This window comes from Lolium perenne, chromosome 5 (genome assembly GCF_019359855.2).
Source record: "Lolium perenne isolate Kyuss_39 chromosome 5, Kyuss_2.0, whole genome shotgun sequence".
Taxonomy (NCBI): Eukaryota; Viridiplantae; Streptophyta; class Magnoliopsida; order Poales; family Poaceae; genus Lolium; species Lolium perenne.
Genome location: NC_067248.2, coordinates 82228557 through 82247301, shown reverse-complemented (window position 1 = coordinate 82247301; position 18745 = coordinate 82228557). Strand labels below are relative to the sequence as shown.

The 18745-nt window shown below is 43.7% G+C and overlaps 3 protein-coding genes across 3 annotated transcripts; 1 reads left to right on the top strand and 2 right to left on the bottom strand.

Moving 5' to 3' along the window:
- Window positions 1-1713: 1713 nt before the first annotated feature.
- On the top strand, window positions 1714-3769 carry LOC127300688 (protein NUCLEAR FUSION DEFECTIVE 4). The gene has a single exon (XM_051330839.2). The coding sequence runs from the start codon at window positions 1732-1734 to the stop codon at window positions 3535-3537; it is 1806 nt and encodes a 601-aa protein (XP_051186799.1). The 5' UTR covers window positions 1714-1731; the 3' UTR covers window positions 3538-3769.
- A 2790-nt stretch (window positions 3770-6559) lies between these two features.
- LOC127300689 (asparagine synthetase [glutamine-hydrolyzing] 2) lies at window positions 6560-12194 on the bottom strand. The gene is made up of 14 exons (XM_051330840.2): window positions 12022-12194; window positions 10782-10920; window positions 10290-10385; window positions 9993-10134; window positions 9316-9411; window positions 9067-9161; window positions 8573-8734; window positions 8315-8395; window positions 8023-8244; window positions 7769-7903; window positions 7589-7669; window positions 7415-7501; window positions 7186-7293; window positions 6560-7082 (listed from the first exon to the last, which is right to left on the bottom strand). Exons 1-14 carry the CDS (start codon window positions 12099-12101, stop codon window positions 6840-6842), a joined length of 1767 nt encoding a protein of 588 aa, XP_051186800.1. The 5' UTR covers window positions 12102-12194; the 3' UTR covers window positions 6560-6839.
- Window positions 12195-16624: 4430 nt separating this feature from the next.
- Window positions 16625-18112, bottom strand: LOC127300687 (iron-sulfur assembly protein IscA-like 1, mitochondrial). The gene is made up of 3 exons (XM_051330838.2): window positions 17860-18112; window positions 17131-17248; window positions 16625-17063 (listed from the first exon to the last, which is right to left on the bottom strand). The coding sequence occupies exons 1-3, from the start codon at window positions 18047-18049 to the stop codon at window positions 16973-16975; spliced, it is 399 nt and encodes a 132-aa protein (XP_051186798.1). The 5' UTR covers window positions 18050-18112; the 3' UTR covers window positions 16625-16972.
- Window positions 18113-18745: the final 633 nt, after the last annotated feature.

Genomic DNA, 18745 nt, shown 5'->3' with positions numbered 1-18745 from the left:
GTCGTGGCCAGGTCGCTGGTCTGGACGGAGCTCACGGGCAGAGCGGCCTCGTGGAGGATGCGGTGAACCGCTGGTTCGGACTTCGATCCGATCGGTGGGGATCTGGGCAGCCGATCAAGATGGGCTTTTGGTCCAAGATCTGGACCGGAGTGGTCCATCCATGGAGATGTGGGTTCTGATGTTGGCTTCGCCACGCCGAAGAAACATCTTTCTGGATTGCCATCTCTTAGATAAGCTCTGCTCGAATAAAGGTGGTTGTCCTCGGATTTCTCGCGCTCCAGGACGAAGAACTTCTTTTTGCATGTCCGTCTCAATTTGGCCGGATGTTGAGTTCCGGAAGGCTCCGCTAGCAAATGTAACGGTGCTCGTGCCTAGAGTTTGTTGGTTTGGGAGGTATTCGGTCGTGCGCATCCATGCTTTTATTTCGACCGTTTGGTTCCGGAGGGAGCGACGCGAAGCTCTGTTCTATGTTGCCAGCAGATGACATTCTGGTCCATGGCGTATCAGAGATGGAGAATTTCTTGAAGGGCGGATTTGAGGACTAACAGTGGAGGATTGAGTTGTGGTGTTGTTGAGGGATTTGCTTGGTTTTTTTGGGCCTTGTAACAGCAGTATGCAAGTTGGGCAGCAGCACAGGTGAAGTTCAGAGTCCTACCTTTCAGGGTGAAAATCGAAGGTCTGGCCTTAATTGATTGTGCCGGGCAAAGGTTTTGTTGAAGACATTGTTTGGAGAGCGTAGACTATCTCCAGGGTGAAAAACTAAGATCTTTTGAGCGGGCGACAACGGCGTCTGTGCACCGTTTCCTTGTTGGAGGCGTTGCTGGTGGAGAGCCTGGATTTCAGGTGTTGTCTTGGTGGTGGTTGTGCTGTTGTTGCTAGGACTGGAGTTCTGTAGCGAGACTTTTTTTCTTAGTTTTCTTTTCCTTTTCTCGCTATGTGCATCTGTACTACCGTTAGGGTATTGCGTTATTGCAGATGCTTCATGTAATTGGTATCTATCGATATTAATACTTTATTGAAAAAATGAACCAAAAGGGGGCAAGCCCCACGTAATACTAGAGAAATCTTGATTGGGCCTGCAGGAGTTTTTCGCATACTTGCAAATGCATTTCAGGTCGTGCTATACAGTGAAAAACTCATGAAGTAATATATACTTAATTATAGCACGAATATTGCCAAAAACTCTATTGGTGGGTTTGTTTGTTGCTCCCTTCCGTGGTTTTAGGGATGTGAATGTTGTTTTTCGTAGAAATTAGAAATTAGCCCGTAGAAGTAGTGTTACTCTTCCTCGTCATAGAAGGATTTGCCTCTACTAATTAAAATTGCACCATAGTGTGCTAATAGTCAGGAGAACTTTCATGGCCGGATGGAGTATTCCGCTCTCCTTAGCTGCCATTAGTTCCTAAACAACGCAACCCGATCACACGGTGAGCTTGCCAGTGATTATTTAACACAAAATTAAGGTCTGAAATGGCATAGCATCCAATCAAATCTCACCAACTTGACCAAAAGTCTACGAGCAGCTAAACATTGCGTGTACTTGTCAAAATAAAAAATCTAAGTTAATAGTTGCCCTATCTGTCACAGCTGTCTTGAAGTCCATGCTCCGCACTACATGACCAGTGCTAGTCAACTAGTACACACAACGCCGCCACGTCGCTATAAGTAGCAAGCAAAGCTTACACTTGGTGCTGTACCTACCAACAAAATCCTCCAACACAGATCGAAGAAATGGCCGGCGGCAAGGGAGCTGCGGCTGTGATGTGCACGCCGGCGTTCGCGTCGCGTGTTATGCGGAGCCGGTGGTACGTGGTGTTCGCGTCCATGGTTGTGATGGCGGCGTCGGGGTCGACGTACATCTTCGCGCTCTACTCCAAGGAGCTCCGGTCGACGCTGGGGTACAACCAGCAGACGCTCAACACGCTGAGCTTCTTCAAGGACCTCGGCACCAACGTCGGCGTGGTCTCCGGGCTGGTGCAGCAGGTTGCGCCGACGTGGGCCGTGCTGCTCATCGGCGCCGGCATGAATCTGGCGGGGTACCTCATGGTGTACCTCGCGCTGACAGAGCGCACGGCGGCGCCGCCCGTGTGGCTCATGTCCATCTACATGTGCGTGGGCGCCAACGCGCTCACTTTCTCCAACACCGGCGCGCTCGTCTCCTGCGTCAAGAACGCCCCGGAGAGCCGAGGCATCGTCATCGGCCTGCTCAAGGGCTTCGTCGGGCTCAGCGGCGCCATCTACACGCAGCTCTACCTCGCCATCTACGGCGACGACGCCAAGTCGCTCGTCCTCCTCATCGCGTGGCTTCCGGCCGCCGTGTACATCTTCTTCGTGCATACCATCCGCGTCCTGCCATACCGTCGCCGCGCCGAAGGCGACGAGCCTAACACCAAGCCCTTCTTCTGCTTCCTCTACATCTCCATCGCGCTCGCCACCTACCTCCTCGTCATGATCGTGGTGCAGAAGCAGGTGCCCACCTTCTCCCACGCCGCGTACGCCGTCGGCGCCACCGTGCTCCTCCTCATCCTCTTCCTCCCCCTCGGCGTGGTCATCAAGGAGGAGTACCAGGCCGTGTCCCAGCTCGAGGAGTCCCTTCAGCATCCGCCGGCCATCGCCGTCGAAGAACCAAAAACAAGCAGCGCGAAAGACGACGACGACGACGAGACGAAGCCGTCGTTTGGCTTCGGATGCTTCACAAGCATGTTCAAGCCGCCGGCGCTGGGGGAGGACTTCTCCATCATGCAGGCGCTGGTGAGCGTGGAGATGCTGGTGCTGTTCGTCGTGTCGGTGTTCGGCATCGGCGGCACGCTGACAGCGATCGACAACATGGCGCAGATCGGACAGTCGCTAGGTTACCCGGCCAAGAGCATCAACACCTTCGTCTCCCTCATCAGCATCTGGAACTACGCCGGCCGCGTGGGCGCCGGCTACATGTCAGAGTTCTTCCTCGCACGGTACAGGTTCCCGCGGCCTCTGGCGCTGACGGTGGTGCTACTCCTGTCCTGCGTCGGCCACCTCTTCATCGCCTTCGGCGTGCCGCAGTCGCTCTACGCCGCGTCGGTGATCATCGGCTTCTGCTTTGGCGCGCAGTGGCCGCTGCTCTTCTCCATCATCTCCGAGGTGTTCGGGCTCAAGTACTATTCCACGCTCTTCAACTTCGGCTCCGCGGCGAGCCCCATCGGCGCGTACGTGCTCAACGTGCGCATCGCCGGCCGCATGTACGACGCCGAGGCCGCCAGGCAGCACGGCGGCGTGGCCGCCGTTGGGGACAAGGTCTGCAAGGGGGTGCAGTGCTTCAAGCACGCGTTCCTCATCATCACTGGGGTGACGCTCGCCGGCGTGCTCGTGTCGCTGGTGTTGGTGTGGAGGACGAGGAACTTCTACAAGGGGGACATCTACGCCAGGTTCAAGGTGGCACCGGCCACGGTGGTGGACGGGAGCAACGACGGCCGGGAGATGGGTGGGAGTAGAGATGAGGAGGAAGTAAAGAAGGGGAAGAACAAGAAACAGGAAGTTAACGAGGAGGAGATTCAATGATAACTAGTACTAACTCATAATTGTAGTGTTTTCTGTGATCTAAGCAAATGTTTAGAGAGGATGGAGAGTGGATGAATATCGTCAATTGTAGTACTCCTTGTGGATGAATATGGTCAATCTGTAGTACGGCTTGTGGATGTTTCTGTTGTTTTTTGCGAACACGCAAAATTGCATTAGAAGAAGAATGTGACTGTTCCTCCATGATTGAGAATTAACTTTATTTTCAGTTAAATGATATCATTAAATTTTATATGAGTTACAACTGATAACTAACTAACATAAATTACGAAGAAAAACTAACGGTTTAGATAAATATTTTTAGTTGCATCTCGAGTTGCAACTGAAAATATCTCTGTTAAAATTCCACTAACCCAACATTGTATGCCAAAGCGCGCAACGCCAGGACCTGCAGAGCAGCTTTGCTTCTCTCCCTCTTCGGCCGAATCAATGCATCTCCGACCTCTGCAGGCGCGGCAGCTCGCCATCCTGCCTCGCTTTCAATGCCGGCAGCTCAGCCTACGCCGCCCATGCCTCTGCCGCTCCAGGTGCACGGCATCAGTGCCATTGCTGTCCCTGACGACGCCCAGCGGCAGGCCGAGACGCAAGTTTCATGGGAATGGATCGAGGTTCTGGGGAGGTGCGCGCGGAAGGCGCCCATCCACCTTGCCATCTCCGGACTCCGCCGTCAGTGCGCCGGCCCCAGCGACCACCGCCCCGCTCCGACGACCAAGTTTCACAGGAATGGATCTATTTTTTTTTTTTTTGAAATACCACAGGAATGGATCTAGGTTCTAGCCACGAAAATCTTGATGTGATGTGATCTGATGCGATGTGGGGACATTTGCTGCCAATTTTTGGCGGGAGCGGCTTGCACAGGCCCGTGAAGAACCCAAAGAATTGCACGAACTCCCACCCAAACTTGTTTCAGATTATTATTTTTTCAATACCCTTAAGCCAATTTCAAACAGGTCTGTAGAATAATTGGAGCAGTTATACTAAAAGTCATATGCGCTATTTGCCAAACAATTTTAGCAAGAGGACAATCTATGAAATGATCTTGAACGGACTCTTGTTTGTCACAAAAACAACATGGCGTGTTCCCCTGCCAGTTTTTTTTTAGCCAAATTATGCTTAGTGAGAAGCACCTTGCGATGAAGAAATCACATGAAAATCTTAATCTTAAATGGCATTTTTATTTTTGAATATATTTTCGAAGGTATTTTGTGTGATCATTCATAAGACCCAGGGACGAAGCTAGAAAATTGACTTTACTGAGAACTGGCTAGAATTAGTAAGGCTCCAAACAAACAAGTCTTAGTCACTTGAAAGGTTAATATGCATGTGGCGCTGCACAAGATTGAACCATTGATTATATTTATTTATTTTCATTCAGAGCTCTCTAGAAAGTGATGTTTAAAGGGATTTGAGCAAAAACATCAACCACCAAAACTTCTTTCCAATGAACAATGTTACAAAGGGAAGGATATTGGTCTGAGGCGTCTTCTTCTCTTGTAATTGAACCAACAAGAAATGCTGCAAGCTATTAAAGATATTCCGAGGGATAAAAGTCTCGGACCAGACAGCTTTGGGTCTGGATTTTGTTAAGATTTTTGGCACTTAATTAACAAAGACGTGTTGAAATTCTTTAATCAATTTTACTAAGGAGATCTGAAGCTGGAAGGAATTAACAGGTCATATACGATCCTACTTCGCAAAAAGGAAAATAACAATGCGCCAAGCAACTACATGCTGATATCACTTTTAAACTGCACGGTTAAGTGGATTACTAAAATCCTGGTTGGACGCCTGCAGTCTATGATCAAACTACTGGTCGTCGCAGATCAGTGTGGCTTTGTCAAGACGAGATGAATCGCTCATAATCTTACATATGCGATGAACTTGGTTCAAACCTGTATGAAACGGAAGAAGAAAGCAATGGTTCTGAAATTAGATTTCAGTAAAGCATTTGACACTGTCTTGTGGGACACTCTTTTCGCGATCAGAGGAATCGATGGGAAGTGGATTATGTGGACGAAGGAACTTCTTACCTGTGCAAAAACGGCTATTCTTCTAAATGGAATCCTAGGTAATTGGACTAACATTAAAAGAAGTTTGTGGCAAGGGAATCCGTTGTCCCTGTTATTGTTCATTGTGGTGCTTGATGTTCTGCAACAAGCCATAAAATGCACTGCTGCTGATGGCTTGCTTGGGCATCTGGTGTTGGAGGATCAGTCATGCCTGGTACTTCAGTATGCCAACGATAGCTTGATAGTCAGTCATCCAAGGAGATGTGCAGCATGCAAAAAATTTAAAAGAAATCTTAGATGACTTTGCAACTACTACGGCACTCAAGATCAATTTCACTAAATCCACCGGTGTGCCAATAAACCTTACTCTACATGAAGGAGAGGAAATTGATGCAATTCTCAACTGTGAAGTGGCTTCATTTCCAGTCTTATTTGGGGTTACCATTCTCTGATTCAAAACTACCTAAAGAGGTTTTCTCACCATACATCTCATCCGTTGCAAAACGAATTGATTTGTCATTTGATTTCATTACCTGTGGTGGGAGATTGACGCTAACAAAATCAGTTCTAACCGCTCCGGCAGCATATCTTATGTGTTCTATCAAAGTGCCGCAATGGGTAATTGATGAACGGGGGTAGTACTTCGGCAAAGAATATTCGTTGACCAGCTTTCATTTTTAGTTCTTATTAGTCAGATGATATCATCATTCTTAGTCAGCTGATCTCATCAAATATTAGTTGCAGCTCATGTTGCAACTGACAACTAGCACAAATCACGAAACGAATCTAATGGATCAGATTTTTTTTTAGTTACATCCCAACTTGCAACTGAAAATATCTTAGTTGCAACTTCAATTGCGCAACCCAGTTTGCAACTTATATACACGAAGACGAGCACAAGTTTAGTTTTCATCTAGCTAAGAACTAGCAAATCCCATTGAGTAAACCAGTTACTAATACAACCTTATAATATTAGTAATCTGGAAAACATTACCTAATCCTGAAATCAACATTGGAATTAAATGAACCTTCGCAGCTACAAACCAAACATCGAGCAAGTCAGGATATCAGCAACTGTGAGATATTTACAACTGGATGCTCAGTACATTGACAAACAAATTTAGTACACACGGAATCAAAACGTGACGCCTGGTAGGAATGAAACAAAGCAATTTCTGCACTGCATGGTTGAAGGAACTGACGAAAGGATGCAAAGAAAGCTAGAATTGGAGCAAATAACAGTATTTTCCAAGCATTTTATGACACCCCGGAAGTCTAAACAGCAGCGGCCGGGACTAGGCTTTCGACATGTGCTGGACGGAAGACATCTTCTGTGACGGGATCCACCGACAATGCAGGAGCCTTTTCTGGAGTATCTTCATAGGCTGCATCATGCACGCCAAGAGCAGCGCGACCAGACGGATCGAGGAGTTTCGACCAGGCAGCATCCCATTCAACAGCTTTCGCAGTGCTGCATGCCACACTGGGACCTCCTGGTACCGTTAGCCTAGCAGCATTCTGCATAATTGAAATATTAATCAAATGGAGAGCAGGCATTTTTTCGATGCAACGAAATAACTGAATATCATGATATGAGTAAACGCTGGTTGCAGCTTCTGACCTTGGGATAGAATTTCTCAAATACTGTCCTGTAATAGTAGGCTTCTTTGGTTGTGGGTGTGTTTTCAGGGTAAACAAAGCTAGCATTCATCATCATGGAATCCGACACCTGAGCATGAACAGAAGAAATGTGAATTCTAATCTGATTAAGGTGATACAAAACCATTGTAAGTCAAATAAATAAATAGCTGTGGATTTATGAACAGTTTGACAAAGAGAAGATGGAATACATGTTCATTAGCATGGTCCTTCAGTCCATCAATCCAACTGTACCCAACACCATCGCTGAATTGTTCCTTTTGCCTGTAAAGAATATGCTGTTCACACAAAAGTAAATCTTCCTTAGTGAGCATAGAAGCAAGTTTGTGCATGTAACAGAGCAAATTTAACACAATTCAAAGAACCTTGGGTAAATAGGGTTTCTCCTCATCATCAAATGCATTACGCAGAACCCATTTCTCAATCCGGCCAAGATCACGTCTTATCTAAAAAAAATAGTAAGATGATAAATATAAGAAAGTGATAATGGCAGTTACAGTAAATGAAATAAAGCTAGAGTGAGATTAACAGTTGCAACTACGTACCATCTTACATTCAGGATCCATGTCCATTGCTACATTGATGAAGTTTTTGTCAAGGAATGGAACACGAGCCTCAAGACCCCAGGCAGATGTTGATTTGTTCGCTCTCAAGCAGTCATATAAATGGAGAGCCTTTATCTAAAAGTCACGCAAAACTACTTTAATAAGTTCATCAGCTCACAATTCTGTGCATATACACCATCTGAAGTTCTCAGCAACTTAAAAGATAAACCAGGAGCGACGCTGTCTTTAATTACCTTCCGGCATGTTTCCTCATGGAATTCTTTCTTGTTTGGTGCCTTATGAAAATAAAGGTAACCACCAAATATTTCATCAGAACCTTCTCCGGAAAGAACCATCTTCACACCCAAAGATTTGATTTTACGAGACATTAAGAACATTGGGGTACTTGCTCTAATTGTTGTTACATCATATGTCTCGACATGGTAAATAACTTCTTCCAACGCATCAATGCCCTCCTGGGATTTTGTCAAGTGAATAATACTTCAAAATATTTCTACAAAAGAAAAAAAAGAAAAGATAACGAACCTGCACTGTGAAGTGTAATTCATGATGGACTGTGCCAAGGTAGTCAGCAACTTCCTTAGCAGCTTTAAGATCAGGAGAACCCTACAGAAATATGGAACATGTTAGAACTTCTATCATATTGTCTGCTTACATCACTCAATTGAAAATCTCTCTTTTTTGTAGAAGATACTCATAACAGCAAGATAAAACTTAAATTTTGAAAGATGGCCTTGTCCTCAGCAATGAGGATACAGTAGTAATCAATATTGAGAAATGTACCTTCAAACCAATGCAAAAGGTGTGCAGCTTGTTTCCCCACTGCCTGGCAACTTTTGTTTCTGCCAAGTGCCGTGAAACAACAGAAGCAACCAAAGAAGAGTCAAGTCCACCAGACAACAGAACGCCAAATGGCACATCAGTCATTAGCCTCTTAATAACAGCCTGCAAAATTTGCAATTTATCTAAGAAAATATAGTAGATGTGTACATAAAAACTAAAAACACTTAGCCTCTGAAATGCTCAAACACAACAATTTATTTACACTCCTGTAGATACTTAAGCACCAATTAGCATGGTTTTGAATGGCGTGCCATCTAAAATATTAATATAGAACTTAACACACTAAGGCATCATTGCGGGGTGCTACAATATACATCATATCAGCATGAAACAAAATCAAGAAGAGATTAAGATGAATATGAAAATACAATAAACTTATACTTATGCATCAAAATGTGCGAGAATGTAACAGAGAGCATAATGAAAGGCGCAACCTTCTCAAAACTCTCTCTGATGAGGAGAGGGTCATAAGGGGCTGAGGGAATGCTTTCTGAAAACCATGGGGGGTTGTACCACCTCCTTAGGCTACCTAGAGGATCATATGTTAGGAAACAAATTAGTAGGCAAAACAGATGGATATTTGCAACATATTGATGTACTATTTTCGCCTTCAGAGTATGCAAATGCATTTCTGGTATAATGCCTGATGAGATCATCGCACAAATGCAACAAGACAATCGAACCTGTTTTGCTTGAGTATAAGTGTCCAGGAGGGAACGATATGAAGCGTTCGCAATCATCACTCAATGCCTTCATCTCTGAAGAAAACCAAACTGACCCTGGAATAACAATAAACATACAAATTAATGCGTAGTACGGAGTAGATTAGTAGCAACTACTTAAATCCATAAAATTGTGCCAAGTTGTGATAGATACAAACACTACACCATTTGATACATATCTACAGCACCTTATTATGATTGTGATTTTGTAACTAGTAACATATATAATATACCACTGTTCAAAAAATCAGCCGATTAACCAGTTAACTGGCCGATTAATCCCTACTCGGAGGGCCACCGAGTAGCCGATAAACTGATTAATCGGCCGATAAATTGATTAACTGGCCGATTAACTGGCCAATTAGTCCATTAATCCCCAACTCGCCAGCTGACCGATAAGTTACCAGTTAACGATTTCCCCAACAGTGAATATACAGACAGAGGGAGTAACATCTCTATATTTTAACTAATGGACCTACACACAACCAGTTTTTCTCCTCCCCGTGGTACATGGATATAACCAAGCAAACCATACAAAAAGTCCAGGGCAAGATAAAGTTGGAAGGAAAAATGGTAACTTTGTGTTCATGATTTTGTTCAAATGGAAAAATAGCTGTAAGAATGGATTCTTTGCATACCATCAAGACCCCAGCCCATGTATAAGGGGCAGATGCCAATAGCGTCACGGGCAGCGATGAAGCTTTTATCACGTGTGTCAAGAAGCACAAACGAGAACATGCCATCCAGCATATCCACAAATTCTTCCCCATATTCTTCATACTGTGAAAACAATATAATTTTAAAGTAGAAATGTTAACACATAAAATGTATGCAATGGAGGATGATGCTTAAATGGAAACAAAAGGTGTTGGCAGAAGCTAAACAATAGGATTCCAAAAGAAACTGAACATAGAGAAATATGAGTAGATACTTACTAGGTGAGCAATAACTTCACAGTCACTACCAGTTTGAAACTTATGAGATGGCAGCTTGGCTTTCAGTTCTTCATGATTATAGATCTCTCCGTTCACCTGGAAATGTCAACCAACAGACAAGATGTGGTTTAAATGCATAGAAGAACTGAGCATACTTGATATCTCTAATTGGTTTAGTTATGGAAATACAGCGGATTAAGGGCATGCGTCAAAAGACAAATTAAGCAGAGCTTGATGACAGCATTAATAAAATCCATCGCAAATACATACAAATAAGTGCCAGTTGCCAATTGGTTTAGTTACAGAAATACAGTGGATTTACGTCATGCCTCAAAAGACGCATTGAACAGAACCCAATGGCAAAATTATACACAAACAAATGCCAGTTTTCTTAAGTAGAACAGTGAGACATAATCGTGTGCTATACATTGAAATGAATCATGGAAAGCACAAGAAAAGATGGATGAAAACAGTGAAATTTCAGATACAGACCGTCACGACAACTGTTTTGTCCTCATTGTATAACGGCTGGTCCCCAGACGTGGGGTCTACGATAGCCAACCGCTGGTGTGCAAGGAAGCAATCCTCGTAGCTGTGTATACCACTCCAGTCAGGGCCTCTGTGTCGTAACCTGTGGGAAAGAGTAGATTCAGTTCAGTGGGCGCATAGATCTCATACAATGAACCATATTGCACAGAAATAGTAGTCAGCTCAGTACAAACACATCTCTAATCCCAGTTTAATCTAATGCAGCTTTGTGGTGGACGATTCACTCTAATATCTAAGTTGAAAACATGAAAACTGTTACACCCTGACCATGCTGCAGTTCCTAGAGATGGAGGAGCTTGACTAAGCCAAAAGACATACTAGCAAACTAGGTTTCTCTAACATTTGGGGAAATCCTTAAAGAAGTTCTCCCAAAAAAAAATTAAGTGCAGGTACAAGTGGAGTTTTCCATATCGATTCATCACACGCAAACTCCTCCTGATGAAAATCTCCACACTATATAAGTCAGACAATTAATAATAATAACAATAGGTCAAATAACTGAAAGTGGCAAATAAAGCGAAGGCGTCCAAATTCCAAAGCTGTCACACATCTCTCTCCTGGACCTATTCCACACCACACAAATCCAACACCCCCGGGAACTTCTGACCCTCTGTTCCAGAAAAGGAGGGCTATAAAATTTCCCAAAGTTAGACAATGTAAAGTTTGACCAAGTTTGTGGAAAAAATCATTAGCAATACCAAATCAATATCACTAGATACATCATGAAATATATTTTCATATGATATCTATACAGTATTATACTTGTTGAAAGTTTTGTGTACACTTGGTCACACTTCATACCATTTGACTCCAGGAAAAACTTAGTAGCAAACTACCACTTCATTTGGAAGATCATGATGTATGAGCATATCCGAGAAGAATTTTTTAGTGCATATAGAAGTGGAGTTTTCTACATCGATTCACCTGACGCAAACTCCTCCCCATGGATATTTACTACTGTAGTACACACTAGTCAAGTCAAACAAAAAGTCAAATAACTGGAAATGGAGAATAAAGCGAAGGCGACATATCATCCATCTCCCGAGAGCTGTCCCACATCTCGGCTCCTCCTGTTCCAGACCACAGAAATCCACCACCCCACCAAATCTCCTACCCCTCGGAGGCGAAGGGACAGGACAGACGGAAACGCGCAGATAAGGGATGGGGCGAGCGGGCGCGTTACCGGCGGGAGAGCTCGATGATGCGCGAGCGCTTGGCGAGGGAGACGTCGCCGACGCCGAGGACGGCGAGGATACCGCACATGGCGTGGCGGCCGGCCGGCGGGGAGGCGGCTGGCACCGCCGGTCTCTGTCTCTCTCCTTGGACCGGAGCGCGCCGCCCTGCTCGTGACCCAGGGTAGGTAGGTGGCTCGCGTCTGATGGTGGCGATGGGTTTAGCCGAATATTTAGGGCTTTGGTGGCCGCTCGTGCCCTGCCAGCCGTCGGATTCGGGGTTAGACTAGGCCACTAGGGGCGTTACCGGCCGAGCACTCCTTACTTGCTTTGCTAATGCTGGGGCGGGCCCCTTCTGTTTCTGGCGCGCTCTACAGCCGTTGGATGAAGATCAAGGGCTGCTGTTAACAATGCATAAAGTTGTACTAGAGTTAGCTATCTTCTCTTATTGCCATAGATATAGTTTGTTGCTATGCTTCTTCTTCTAAAAAAAATATACGTGATTATCTGTACTCGCAAAAAGAAGAAATTCAGGTCTACGTTTGTACCTAGATGTTTTCATAACCCATCCGGAACATAGTGCATAGGTACTCTTCGATGATGCGATGACGAGACGAGGTGGAAAGCCTACAGGTCGTCAACTTCTTTTCTCGGAGAAGAAACAATGACGGTATTTGAGGAATAAGCATCGGCTAACTCTGTGCCAGCAGCTGAGGATGCAAGTGTTATCCGGAATGATTGGATGTTAAACGTTTGTAGGTGGCTTTTGAAGTCCGCCGTCAAATCCCAAGGCTCAACACTGGACAGACAGTGGAACCGTACAAAGATGTTCCTCCATCTCCATCGAGGAGATTTTCTTTTGAGAAATCTTATATTTGATAATATCTCATGTGTCAATATACTTGGGCATTGGCAGCTCGGCATGGCCCGACCCACCTCAAAAATCCGAGGATAGGCCCAGCACGACCATGCCAGTGGGTCAGGCATGGGCCAACCCAATAGCCTAGCCGGGCCTAGGTTCTTTGCAAAGTAGGGAAGAGACATGGCCCATGTCCCAAGGCCTAATGGGCTTTTCCTCTAATGGGTTAGGCATATGTCTAATTTTTTGGGCTAACGGTTAGGCCAGGCCTAGGCCTAGGTTTCCTGTATTGGGCTTTGTTTGACCTGGCATGAAGCCTGGCCCGAGAAATGCCTAGGTATTTTATGCACTGTAGCAAAGTTGATCAGTCGCACACGTCGATTGTGCAGTGGATTCCACTTCCTTTGGGACATGTAAAAATCAAGGTAGATGGAGCAAAATCAAGGACAGATAATTTTGGATCATATAGTGCGATATGCAGAAGTGAGACATGCCAGTTCTTAGGAGCTTTGGCCATCTGTGTCTCTGGAATTTCTAATCCTATTGTCCTAGAGGCCTTTGCATGCACAGAAGCTCTGGCCCTAGCTGTTGACCTAGTATGCAACAAAGTGATTATTGCTTGAGATTGTAAGGGAGTGATTGATGATATCAATAACAAGAGTGGAGGCCCATACGCTACAATCATCAAAGAGATTGAAGTTTCGGTTGGAGATCTCACTTCATGTGCTTTCATCCATGAGGGAAGAAGATCAAACAAAGAAGCTCATTGCCTAGCGAGACACCCTTTAGGTATTATTGAAGGACGCTAGCGAGACATTCTTTACCTATTCCTGTAAACATTCCATTAGCCTAGATTCTTCGCATGCGGCATTTAAGATTTTATTGGATCTGATAAGCCTCAAAAATCACAAATGTACATGTTTTTTGAGCTGTTCTTACATTCTTCCCGGTTAAAGACTGCATTCGGACTGATAAGCCTCAGAACATGTTTTTTTCTTGCGTCCTTCCCAGTTAAAATACCTTCCAATGTGGTAGCTTTGATTTTATCTTTTATTTTAGAGTGTCTCGAAGGGGATGCGTAATCTTGAATAACTAGATGAAACCCCGCGCGTTGCTGCGGGACATATGCAATACTTGGATTTGAGCTTGTTTTTTAATATCTCACAACTTGGCTTGGCTGATAAAATAGTTCTGATGAAATCATCAACCTGAGTTGTTACAAAGATAAGAGGAAACTGTATAACATCTTATGATAGAATATATAGAAACATGACGCAAAGAAGGTACTGCATGAAGCGGACTCACACATGTAATGGCTAGATGGCAGCCATTAGTATGTCAATCAAATACGTGTGTACTTAGAAGGAACACTGAAATATTAGATTGATCATTGCCTCTGAAAAAGTTTTCTTGCACTTGGAACCATTATCCATGGTTACTCGTGTAGACTTGGAAGTTGGGACCATTATCACTGATTTTATGACATGCCACTTAATGAATGCAAATGCTTAGGTGAACAAAAAAATTCCTAATTAAGCATGGAAAATAAATAATATGAGGAAACAATATAAATTGTGTAATCTAGGTGTTTTGGCCTGAAGCGCTAATGCTGCTTAGAAGAAAATTTAACCATCTCCGAATAATATGCTTTAGTGGTTCACTGCATGATAGTGGATAAAATGAAGTAGCTGCGCCATGGATAAAAATGGACTGGTTCAACCTTTTGAATCAAACACAACCATGGAATGAATCATCCATATATTCATATAAATAATAAGGAAAGCGTAAAGAAAAGGAGATAATGAAAAGAGAGGGCAATATTTACATTGCTAGAGCCAGGGAGAGTTAAAAAAAAAAGAACAACAGAGGGAGCAAAACTTGGTAAATAACTAAGTCCGCACCTTGCCCCGTGGATCATTTATCAACCCAACAATCAGCCATACATATATATAATCATACAACAAAATCCCCTTGAAAATCCATATCTGCACCTTGTCATGTGGATGATCTAGCATGGAAAAAAGAATACAAATACAGATCCAATCCAAATGCTGTAACATTCAAGATCAAAGATTAGGGTGTTGCTTGCGTTGAGATGGTGTAGAAGATATCTCCGATGCAAATGTAGATGATCAGGTTGTCCACAGATCACCGCCGTCGTGGTCAAATGCCATCCCCGCATATGTTGCTTGTGGCTGGTGTCCCTAGCCATGTTTCAGTTTCCCACGCATATGTCCATGTGTTCTGATCTTCCATGCATTAGCAGGTCAAAACAACAACGATTATCAGTTCACTGTTTTGCTTATCTAGAAATAGTATAATTCAAGAATGTAAGGTAATGCTCCAGAAAGTACACTTAATCAGATTATTAACATAATAATTGGTATTGTATATGATGTACAATGGATTGGCAAGAAGTAGTAATTAGTACCTCTCCGTTCTCCATTTTCCTGGCAAGAAGTAGATGATGAATTGTCAGTGCCTTTATTTTCTTCTCACCCTTCCTCACGACCCATCTCTATTAGTTTGAGCACATCCCAGGCTATGAAAGTCAAGCAAAAAAAATTCAAAGTGCAAGGCTATGTGTTAATCGAGCAAACTAAATACAGATGTAGAGGAATCAAACAAACAAATCGAAATTAGAAAAGAATGTGAAACGTGAGCATATCCTAGGCTCCTAGCCCGTATCCAATCAAGAAAGATTATCTAAGGCTATGTGTGCAATCACGCCGATCTGAGTTCAAATGTATATGAAGCAAACAATTACTCAGATTAGCAACAATTGGGAAGCCTACACACAGCACAGGAGACGATTCCTTCGGCATCCAAATCGCAAGAACCTGAGGAAGTTCAAATCTGTGAGGTAAATTGGCAATATATGAAAGAGAACATGGAGAATACGGGATGGAGGGGCTCACAAGCGGCGCTGGTATGAGTTGTGAAGCTTATGCCCGCTCGTAGTGGAGAATGATGCATCAATTTGAAGCTGAGGCGCATCAAGGAGTTTATAATAGGAAGGGGATATTCTGCGCGGCTTCTCGAATACCTTCATCAGTTTCCCGTGAAATAATTTCTCAATCGTGGGTAGAAGAAGCGAGAGCGCTCAAGTGGACATTGATTGAGCGGGGAGAGGATGCGTCAATGGTGTAGGGTGGTGGTTACAGAGCTGATCGGTGGAGAAGAGGAAAAGCAGCGGGCCGGTTACTCAGGAAATTATTTTTTTCTCACAAAATTTGTTGGCAAAACTGCTGAGGTGGCAGTCTAGGATTGCTTGTAGATACATGATGAGGTGGATACCTTGCATGTGCAGGAAAATGGGATCACCTATTAAGAATAGAAAGATATATCTTCGGGTGTAATTCATGCAATTAAGGTTTTTTTAAAACACGATGACTTCCCAGATGTGTTTTACAATATTGGTACAAGGATCTCTTATTATCATGTCAACATCTTTACGTCTTCTGGTAGGTTTATTTCCTGCTTCTCCGAATTGCTAATACCTATCATAGATTTTCCATAGTATCTCCTACACTCAAAATAAATATCCACTCGGTCCAAAAATAAGCTGCTCAAATTTGTCTAGATGCTATTATATCTAGACATATTTTTAGTGTGTAGATCCGTATCTAGAAAAAAGTTGAGCAACTTATTTTTGGACAGAGGGAGTAGCAGAATAATGCACACCACATCGTTCTGTCAAGATAATATTTGCATTTCAATAAATAAGGCAAAAAAAACTGCCTTTTTTTTTGTTACAACAGGAGTCAGGTACAAATGGTGTAGTTAAGACGTAACATATCACAATGCCCACACCCTTTATAATATAGAAAAATATGCTAATTGCTCACTACTTATGTGCATTAAACCAAAACATCACCCCAACATCTCAGCAAGCGACTAGAGTGCCAATGTTCTACACCCTCACCATAAGGTCAGCCAGACACAGCGCAACATGAGAGATAAGCGAAGCCATTCCTTACTGCAGAGGTTCCATGGCTAAGGTTTAAAGGTAACAAACATAGCGGTCTTGAGTACTGAACAATGCAATTGTATCACCTATCACTCAGGCGCAAATCAATGAGTTGCCATCACAAATTGTTGGATTATGCAGAGCCTTTGTTGGTTGTTGTCATAAAGGATTCGCCACAACCGCATTCTCCCTTAGAGTTGGGATTCATGAACACAAACTCGGATCTGCAAGACATGACGTTAGTGCACAGTACATCCAAACAAGTAACAAATACGTGAGAAAGAAGAATACCTAAGAGGATCATCGATAAAATCCATTTTGGTTCCAATGACATGCATAAGAGCTTTTGGCTCAATTAGTATCTTAACTCCTTTATCTTCCACAAGCTCGTCAAATTTCCCCTTTTCATCTGAAAAAATACCACTTAGCTGTTAATAGTTCACGCACCATTTGTGAAATGATTGGACAAATATGTGCCAAAATAATAGCATAGAATAGCTTTCAGTTCTGTGTTTTGGTTGGCATTGTAGGTATTACATATGGCTGCCAAAAATATATATTTAAAAAGGAAACTTCTCAGCAACTGCAACTAGGTTAATGCCGGAATAGCCAAATCCTAGCTTGTAACATGTAACTCATAGTCGATTGTATTCCAAACAATGAAGCATATGAGACTATGTTCGAGCGGAGCAGAGTTTCAGACGTCAACTACTAGAAACAGGGCAACTATTTACAAAAATTTTAATAGCAGATGTAACAAATTACATTCCTGGAAAGTTAATTTATTTGCTGGAAAGCTGAATCTCGAGTCTAAGAAAGATAAAGACAATAAATTAATCTATTGAATACATAACACCATTCTATAGATGGGCAAATACTATTCAATTCTTTCGCCGGAGTACAGATCAATCAGGTAGGTGTGAACCATATAGTTCTACATGCGCCACGCCATGAACTTTAAACCCAAGAAAGCAAAGATTCTGTTTGCACATCAAAATATCACAGTGGACATAGGCATACCAGCATAATTCAACGTGTAGGATAACCCATTGCAACCACGTGCCTTCACACCTAAGCGAAGATAAGAACGTTGTCGGAGGCCAAGCAGGTGGTGTACTTTAGATGCCGCCGCATCGGTCAGGGTCAGGGCCTGCTTACGAACGGCCGGTCCTGCCTTCTCAGCCATTGCCTTGAATACAGAAGAAGCCATGCCTCTATACAGACCAAAACTCCGACAGCTCCTGGCGACCTGGAGATGAAACCCAAGCAAATTGGTAAGAGGTGCAATCTCAATAGCAACAAGATTGACACCGAAATTTGCAGTCCCCTATGGCTAAATACCCTGCTAGTGACCTAATGATGATATCCAAGCAAAATTGGTAAGAGGGTCAATGGCAATGGCAACAGATTATGATCGAAAGTTGCAATAATCTATGACTACGAATTACGAGATATATTAAGCTTCAGCATCTGCGCCATTTCAGAAAGGCTGTGCATATTGCCAGAGAAACAATTGTTCATAGCGTGCCCTCATTCCCACACATTAGTGTCCAGACAATTGATGGTTGCAAGGAACCAGCAACTACATAATCTTGATAACCGGACACATTAGTAGCATGCTAAAGCAGAACCAGCAAGGTTTGGCTATCCGTAGTCAAGAGACCGCCCCAATTTTCACAGAGAAGAGACACATCAAGCATCAAATTGGATTGTCGAGATCCAAGTGCTGATTCCCCGAATCCGCCAGACCCCGCGCGGATGACCTAAATTGCGGAACAAGGGGAAGACGCGCACAGCACATATGCCAGATTACCAATCTCCGGCGGGACGGACGCTCGTGCCTACCACGAGGTCAGGATCGAGCCAGAGCCTCGCCGTCCTCGGCGATTCGGCAGCAAGAAAGAAC